Source organism: Morone saxatilis, unplaced genomic scaffold (assembly GCF_004916995.1).
Source record: "Morone saxatilis isolate NCDOM2014 unplaced genomic scaffold, NCSU_SB_2.0 Contig9, whole genome shotgun sequence".
NCBI classification, from domain to species: domain Eukaryota; kingdom Metazoa; phylum Chordata; class Actinopteri; family Moronidae; genus Morone; species Morone saxatilis.
The window spans coordinates 22775337-22784837 of NW_023340268.1; the positions used below are offsets into that span (position 1 = coordinate 22775337).

At 40.4% G+C, this 9501-nt stretch overlaps 1 protein-coding gene across 1 annotated transcript in view; it reads left to right on the forward strand.

Moving 5' to 3' along the window:
* The window catches only part of LOC118342473 (gamma-aminobutyric acid type B receptor subunit 1-like), a gene marked incomplete at its 3' end in the record, with an annotated part of 13724 nt that extends 8392 nt beyond the window's left edge, over positions 1-5332 (forward strand). Inside the window, 4 exon segments of the mRNA XM_035681026.1 lie at positions 1845-2015; positions 3473-3574; positions 4345-4410; positions 5141-5332. Of these exon segments, the coding sequence (XP_035536919.1) occupies positions 1845-2015; positions 3473-3574; positions 4345-4410; positions 5141-5332 (531 nt within the window).
* Positions 5333-9501: the final 4169 nt, after the last annotated feature.

The following is a 9501-nucleotide window of genomic DNA, read 5'->3' on the forward strand; positions in this document are numbered from 1 at the left end:
TGGATGTATAAAGAGAACTGGATATAGCGTAGGAGGTGGCACTTTGTTCATTCCTAAGAAAGCTGCTCAGTGGTTTTCAGCTTTTCGCACCTCAAACAGCCTGAGTACATTACTGAGTAGATGTGTCCCTCCACTGTGACAGTGGTTGGCTTAATCAGCATTGTGTAAACTCGTTTGCCAAGGGCTTTAGTATAACAGACGTACATTAATATCTAAAAGTCCTACACTCAGCTTTAAAATAACAGTTAAGTTGAAAAACCTTTTCTGACTGAAGTTTTTTCTCCAAAAATTGCATGGGACTAGCATGTGGGCATGTCTTCAAAGGGGTGATGAGTGGGTACCCATAGAACCTATTTTCATGCAGATATATTCAGGTCAAAGTCACCAAATATTGTTTGCAGTTTTTCTATCTCCAGAATTTTGCCTCACTTTGGAGCACCGTCCTGACATGGTTGTAGTTTCATATGATACCAGTTCTCCACTCCAGCTTTAAAACTGAACCCACTACAGCCTCTGAAAGACTGGAAGAGGTAAGGATATTGGGATGGCCAATCACATTTCAGGGGATGCCAGTGCCATCCCAGGTCCCCTCTCTGGACACACCCCTGATTCCCACTCCAAGATATTTTTCCTTGTGCTACCCATACCCTGTACATTAGATGCTACAAAGAAACCAATCTATTGTTTGCTACATAGGGATGTAGATACTGAGCCATCTTACAGCTGCCTCTAGAGCGTCCAATAAACAGATCAATTACTCATTAATCAGTGTGGCTGTCTGGAGGTAGGGACCCTTCCAGACTAACATCTCTGAGCTTGGAGCAAAGTGCAGCATTAATGTCATTCTGCTCTTTGGGGAATGCTAGTAAAGTGCACTCACACTAAAAAAACCTTCAGACATATTCCTTCATTTTTAATAAGCACTGCTATTTTTATGTTAGAGAGACATTTTCCTCCGATTCCTACAGTACGACTGTGTCCCATATTTCTTTGTCATTGTCCACTTTATAATGTACTGCCTAAAACTACAGGCATTCAATGCAGCAAATTGAATCTAGTGTGATTTATCTGAAGGATGTTGTACTATAAACTGATTATGGCTCCATTCTCATGTATTCCCCCAGGCTGTCTGCAGGGCCTTAGTCTTAGACTGAGCAATGTCAATTCTAGCCCTCGACAGCACTGAAATGTGTTAAATACTCGACTTTTGGTAATTAATGTTTATATAATGTATGATATTATGATATATTGCTATAAAAAAAACTCACGTTTATTGTGGAGAATTTCCATCACCGTGATAATTGTGAATCATGAATATCGTCACATGGCTTGGCTTGAAAAAGCTGTAGCTCTCCAGTCCTTTATTGATTTCCTGGTTAATTTCGAACGATGGTACAAGAGGGAGACCAAATCTTTCCAGTCATTGCAAACCCTGTCACCATGGCTCAACTTGCCCGAGCCAAAAACTGTTAAATTAGATGTGTGGAAATAGTATAGATTCCAAAATAAAGAACATGTAGATGAGGTTCCTACCTGTCATACAATAAATATGCATTTCTTAACAATATGTAAGGCAAAGTGATTCCAGTATATTTTAGTGTAATTTTAAAAGTATGAAGTATATTTTCGTGACAATATCGTGTATCACTTTGGCCAGCAAATTGTGACATGAAATTGAAATTTTCATATTGCCTTATGCCTACTGCTTTCTAACATTAGCTTTAACTATTTTTGTGTTGTTTCTGTGTTCCCAGATGTTGTTTTTAGTCACCGTTTTGCAGCATTGTAAGTTATCAGGATCACGCTAGCATTAATATGGTTGTCTCTGTCTCCCTGTGTCTCAGCTGTCGTATGGCTCCAGCTCGCCGGCTCTGTCCAACCGCCAGCGCTTTCCCACTTTCTTCCGCACTCATCCTTCTGCCACGCTGCATAACCCCACTCGAGTGCAGCTCTTCCAGAAGTGGAAATGGACCAAGATTGCCACCATTCAGCAAACAACTGAAGTTTTTACATCAGTGAGTCATGTGTTTAGCTAAAATGTTGAAAAGTAGCAAACAGTACTAAAACAGAAAACCCCAATCATCAGTATTTAAAAGTACTGTCATAGATTTTGTTATAGCACCCCAATTTCCCAAGTTTCTTCCCTCCTTAGTGATTGTATTTTGATCTCCTCTGTTAACTTTTGTTAAGTCTCCTGAACAGCGATTGTCCAGTCGTAGCTCAACAACCATAACTAGACACAGCAGGCCCGTCAAGCTTTAGATTTCTCTGCATGTTGAAGTAGTGTGCATGGAGCTCAAGTAAGAGAGATTCTTGGCATTTAAAGATTTTGTGTGTTGTTTTTCTTTATCCTGTCAAACACCAAAAGACTTGCAAAAGTGTAAGGACTATATTAAACAGTGTGCTTATCATTAGCATGTCCAGTTAACAGTAAGCAAAATCCCAGAAAGAAGAAGCTGCTTTATTGTACCTGTCTGAAATCAAGAACCCAATGTTTCAAAAATTACAAAACTTTCAGGTTGTCGGATTTTGTTCCAAAAGTAAAAAAAAAACTAATTTGTCACAGTGACAACAATTTTTCTCTATTGGGACAGGAATTAATTTAATTTTGAGCTTTTATGACTTCGGAACCATACAAAGATGACAAAAAAGGACTTAATGGATGAATAGACATTGCACGTTATCTGTACATCCACAGGCATATATATATTCAGAATTTACAATGGTTTTAATGCTGCCTGGAGGCTTTTTGACTGTAAAAACGAGAAAAAAGTGAACTTTTAGGGAAGGGGGGCTTTAAAAGGCCGGAATTGCTGCTGCAGGGCCAGTATAAGATAAATTAAGATGTAAATCATGCAGAGCTACTCTGGTGGAGTCTCTGAGAATATACACCTGGAAATGAGCATAAAGGCTCTTTAAGCCTTTATGTTTACAGGTTTGTTTTTCTTTTAACTTTTTACTTCACGAGTCAGCAGCAGCTACTTATATTAAACATTATTATGTGTGCATGTAAGCTGTCACACACCCACTTAAATGGGGGAAGACCTGAAAATTAAAATATGATACTGTGTGTCCATAAAAACATAGTTGGAGGCATGTTTAAAGCTAGTTAGAGAGGTACCATATGCAGGAAAATCCAGATGCTGGAAGTGAAAATGGGCCAGGTGTCGGGGGGTGGTCTTTTCCCTCGCCTATATTCCCATCTACTATCAAGTCTACCTTCTCTTGGTTTCTTTCTCTTTCTCTCTGCTTGTTGGTATCATCACCCACGCACCCGCCATCATCTTTCTAAACCTCTCACTCATCTTCCCCCTCACTGCTTTGCTCTTACTTCAATTGCTGTTTACTCTTTTTCAAATTTCTTCCGACCTACCATTCCATTATCTTTCCCACTCCTATTTTGCTAGCTGTCTCTCTTGTTCTGTCATCTTCTACTTGCTCATTATTGTGTATGTCTCTCTGTGTTTGACAGACTCTGGATGATCTGGAGGACAGGGTGGCGGAGGCAGGCATTGAGATCAGCGTTCGTCAGAGCTTCCTCACCGACCCCGCTGTGGCTGTCAAAAATCTCAAGGTGCCAGATCCCTCCATTCTTCTTACACATACGCCAATCAGTCAAACGTTGTTTGGCCAGTTCATCACAGAGCGCTACTGGATACTTAACAACAATAGCCCAGAAATTACAAAAGCAGTCTCATGCCCGTACTGTGTAATTTAGCAAGATGCTGCATGGAGCTGCACAGTGGCCCAAACTGTAGGAAAAACTGATACGTTTTGAAGCCAATATTGAAGTGTTCTCAGATACAGTACATTAATGATCACTAAAATGTCCACCTTGATACACCGTAATAAGCATTCAACCATCACTGAATTTAACTTGAATTTCAAAAACAAGACAGTGTTTTGTTTCAGGGCACCCTGTGATTGGCTAACTGTATTGCTGCAATGCAACACAAAACTGTGTACTAAACCTTTTTTTTTTTAGAGTTGAGTCTAATTTGGGGTCTGCTGTGTTTTAACCTCTATCTTAGCTCTGTACCTCTCCTCTCTCCTTCCCTTCCTTCCTCCTCTCCTTCCCTCACCTGTGTAGGTCCTGACTTGCTTCTTTTCTGGCACACACACACACACTTTACAATGACCTTGCCCAGCATGCTGGCCTAGTTTTGGTGTGCAGAATGAATTGGCCATTGCAGAAGAAACCATGGTAACAGCATGAATGTAACCCAGTAGAGAGGAAATGTACCGCTGTGTGGTGCACAGGCTAGAAGGAGGGTTGGCTCCATACTGCAGGGCTTTAACTTGTGCACCCTTTGTGACTCTGTCCATTTCTTTTTCACTTCCAAGCGCCAAGATGCCAGAATTATTGTTGGCCTGTTCTATGAGACGGAGGCCAGGAAGGTGTTCTGTGAGGTAATGTGTTCTCCCTGCTACTTGAATGCAAGAGTCTTTTTAAAATGTTTCATACTGGGTTCTAATGTCTAATTTCATAGATAACCAATATTATGCAAACTACAAGGACTGTAAGTAACTTACACATGTATACTTGGAGGTCACCAAGTATACATGTGTGAGAGTGGTGTACACTTCTATTGGACATTACAGTCAAAAATGTAATTTACACTGTTCTCTAAAATATAAAAATAATTAATGCAGAGTTCCCAGTAAGTGATCTAAGCCTTAATTTTAACTCGCTGTTCCAATAATAGTTAAACAAGGAAGATGTAAATATACAAGATATTACTTTTTTTTAAAGTAATTTCCCAATTATTTCGAGAGGTTTTAATACACCCCTATATTACATATTTTACCTTTAAAGTGCCTGGTACTTAATAAAGAAAATAACAAAAGAGCACATAACTGCATGTCAGTTTTGCTATTTGAAAACTCAGTATCTCCAAACCACCCAGACCACACATAATTAGTTCAAACCTTAAGACTGACTGACCCAACATGGCCAACACTTCCATTGAAATATCACCTACGTACATTTCAGTCAGACGGGGCATGGTGAATGCTAAATTGTGCATCAAATCCATCAATCACTTGCATATAATAATATATATATCACATCAAATGTAAGTTCCTTTCTTTTCAGTAGCTGTTCATGCGTCACAGATCTCCCTCCTGGTGTACTCTGCAGGTGTACAAGGAGAAGCTGTATGGGAAAAAGTATGTCTGGTTCCTCATTGGCTGGTACGCTGACAACTGGTTTAAGATCAATGACCCATCCATCAACTGTACTGTGGAGCAGATGACGGAGGCTGTGGAGGGTCATGTGACCACTGAGATCGTCATGCTCAACCCAGAAACGGTGCGAGGAGCCTCTAACCTGGTAAGACAGACATTAAAATGCGGCTTATCAACAGAATCATCTGGAGCTGCAGAGGCTGCTGGAAATGTATGATGAACACATTAATGCAGTTTTTATGTTTTTCTACAGCAGCAAAATAGCTGTGTACTTGAAAAAAAGCATTGCTGTAGATTATCTTTAGTGGAGAGTGGATCATCTATGGCTGTACGCCTACTATAAGACATAAAAACATCTTTCTCAGGATTTCTCAACCTTTACCAGTTAGTATTATTTTACCTGAATTTATTACAGTGTTGTTTCATTGATACTAATGCATCAATCCATTTACATCTGTTTTTTTTAAGATACTGAAACTAATTTACAGAAGATTGCTGAAATGAGGGAAACATGTTGAGTTAAAGCTGCAGTTTTAACTTTAAGATAGAAAGATAAGATAGTTAACAAACATGTTAAATATGAGGGTTAAACCAGTATTTGACCCCAATGTTTAGAATCCATGAGTTTTTTGTTCTTGATTTAGAATTAACTCAATTATTTATATGAATGTGTGTTTCCAACAAGCCAATTCCGTGGAAATGTTATTAGCTGAATTGTGAGAGAACTGGTCAGTGCTTTCATGAGTACAAGGATGAAATCCAACTCCATCCTTAGTCTCCAGTTCAACACATCAACACGGAACTAAACCTTTGTAGGCAGTAGACCCCCTCCTTCATTCATCCATCAAGGAACCGGAGGCTTTTCTTCCTTAATAAAGCATTTAGTAAGTACAGCCCAATCTTCCCAACCTGTTTGTAAGATGTACCCCAGATATAACCCAGTCCAAAGAACTCCAGTACCCCTTCATCAACACTGCCATTGATGTTCAAATGTGTTCATTTGAATCTATTTCAAACTGGATGTAAATTATGGTCCAATTTAGAGTAAAATAGACGATAAAGCCACATATGCTTTTAGGTGTGGCTACCTTGTGATTGATTGACTGTCACTGCGTTGCCTATTTCTCACTTAAAATGTTCTCAAAAACATATTTTACTGTACTGTTTAGCTATAATACAAGATTGTGAGACCAGGTGAGCCGCAATTGTTTCCTGCTACGAACGAGACGAAACTGCAGAGCCATGACAGCAGCTCAATTTACAGTACGTCACCTCCGCTGGCTCCATCGAACCGTCTGGCAACGACCATAATGCCAAACTCAAGACTTCAAAACGGTACTCCACAAAGCAATGGGTGACGCCACGATAGATTCACACAGACAGACAGAGTAGGACACAGATAGAGGATACGCCAGCATCATTTCAGTCTGCTAATACTTTCAATATGATGATTAGAAATACCAAGGTCCAAAAACTGAACTTGCTAGGTGGGCTTTATGGCATCAAAGCATCAAAGTAGTTATTTTTTTAGGGAATTATTTCACAAGTCTTATTGTATACCCTTTGGAAAAAATACTGAGGTCCATACCTTGGGGACCTCAGTGGTGGGTATTCCATACTCACCGGAGAATTGACACTACTCAGTACTGGGCACTAGCTGTGTGTGTGTCTGTTTTAAAGTAACACATGGTGTAAAAGCTTCGTGTTTTGTTGCACAGATGATTGCTGGGTAGTGTTCCCAGGATCATGGTAGATCTGTATGCTGGTGCTGCTGATAGTAAAACTCCATGACTTTTATTAAGGTTCAGAGCATGTTATCTGCTGGCCCTATTGTCTGGGAGCTCTGTGGGAGTGAACAGGGGAACACTTGAAATGCAGGAATGGCCTCTTATTGATCACAGTGTGGTGAAGTGACACTGGCTGTGTGAGGCACAGACATCATCCAGTAAAGAAACAGGTTGCTGCCTCTCCCTTTCATCTTCAGCTCTGTGCCTGCATGGAATACACCAATACATCTCACTTCCTCTGGCTCCAATTCTGACGATGGGCTGACCACTCATCTGATCACTGAATGAACTAGTGTTTGCAGTAAGAGCTTTTGGGGCTCAGTTCGTAGAGTGGGATGGCTATTAGTTGTACAGTTGGTGGTTCGATCCCAGAGCTCCTCTCAAATATCCCTGAGCAATACAATGAAACCCCAAACTGCTGTGTATAAGGAAAAAAATGTTGCTTTGGACAGACAAGTGTCAGAAAATGTAAATGTCCGTTTACAGTAATAGTCAAACAGTAAAACAAGGATAATAAGTTTAAAGAAGGTTAAAAAAATAAAGGTAAAATTATAGTCAATAAAATGAGATGGGAATTACAGAAAAAAATACAACAAATTTTAATTATTGTTGTGCAGGGAGATCCACAGTAACCTTGCTCGGCAGATGGCAGATCACGTGGGAATCCATCTTGTCAGGCTTCAAGCTATGGGCTTGTGTCCTACCACAGTGGTTCAGACAAATCAGTGTTCTATAAGGAACTACTGATAGCTATGGCATGAGCTACTGGCATACACTATGTGTGTGACAACATGTGTGAGAAGCGACTGCGTGCTCCAAAAACAACAGTAGCAGCTGCTAAAGAGGTTAGCGTAGATTCTGCTATTAGTTATATCAGAACTTTCTTCGTTCAGAAGAGCAAAGAAAGCTTTTTTTCCATGGAAAAGATGTTTTCACTCCTGTCCCGACTGGCTTTATTAAGAGTTAGACTATTGACTATTAACATAGTTGACTATGTTATATGGTTCATTGATCTGTTTGGTTGAAATTTGTATGTGATAAATTTGTGACAGATAGATGATCTACCATCTGTCGAGTATTTTGTGCAGTGCTTGCCCTTTTTCAAATAGTTTCCTATGACAACTTCCCAGAGGGTTCTGGGTAACAAAATATCGGGCGTAGTTGTGTTAGATCCAACTGAGCCAGTCCTTTTTCACTGCAGGGATTTGATAAACATGTAGCCATTGTCATGTTGTTTGCTTTTGTTCCCACTGTTTTCCGCATGTTTTGGGGACAGGTTCCTGAAACTGGGTGATACCAAATGCAAAGTCCAGTTACTTACCAAGGTTGCCAGAAGTGTTTAAAGTGATTTGTCAAGCAGAATTGACATAATGTCAACAAGGGCAATGACAACAAATACAACAACAGTAACCACCATTTATCTACTGCATCTGTATGGAGCAAGACAAATCACCATTTGCAGGCCCTCCTTTGTATTTGTGGGCAGGAGGCCATTCAGAAGGAGCTTTAGGTAGCAGTTACAAAGAAAAAGGTAGGGGTGCTTGTGGTTTAGGGGTTTGAGGCACCGACCATGAGTTGTGGCATTTCCAGATCTAGTCCAGCCAGGGACCTTTTACTATCCCCCGTTTCTCACTCCCACCATTTCCTGTAATCTCTCTATTGTCAATTAAAGTGTATCTAAACCCCTAAATTCTCCTAACTTCCTCCCTCACAGCAAATTTTAAAATGCAGCAGAGAGAATCACATAGGGGGCATGGCCTTGTTGCTACAGAGTGTGTGACAGGGTAACTCGTATCACAGACCAGAGAATCACACTGACTAGGTCAGAGTAGCCGGAGTACTGTGGGGGAGTAGCAGGCCACGGTCTGCACAGTTGAGATGTTGGTTTTATAGGAGCAGGGGTTGGTTGGTGACAAAAGCTGCCACAACATATGTCACCTGCCTCCAGATCACCCAATAGATAAATTCAATTGCAATAGCTGGTTTCAACTAGTAAAGGGGCAGTGGCTAAGCACTTTCATAGCACAATATGCATACATTGCCCATAAAACAAACATTGTCTCGTAGAAATGAGGATACAACACAGCCAAAGAGAGGGGAGAAAAATTCAAAAGATCAAACAAGATTAAGAAAAATAAAGTGTACCACACGTACAGTTGAGTAACCTAACAAACAACAAAGTGGCTTTCATGGGCTACTGGCCCCAGCAGTGACCTGCTCTCAGTGTAAATGTCTAAGAAAATCAATAATAATATCAGCGCAACTTCTTCCATTGTCTACAACTTCTTACTCCACTTGAAAAACAGAGACAAAAGGCATGGACCTCAGAGCCTCACATGTTGTTAAAAGTTCAGTTTATGCCCAGGTTACAGGTATTTAAGTCCCTGCAGTGGAAAGAGGCCATTTGCAACAAAGTGAGATCTCAGTAGAGCCCTGCCAGATGATCTCAAGCAGCGATCAGGCTTGTAGGGAATCAGCAGATCTCAGACATAAGCAGGAGCTGTGCAGGCAAAAAAAAACCAGTAAT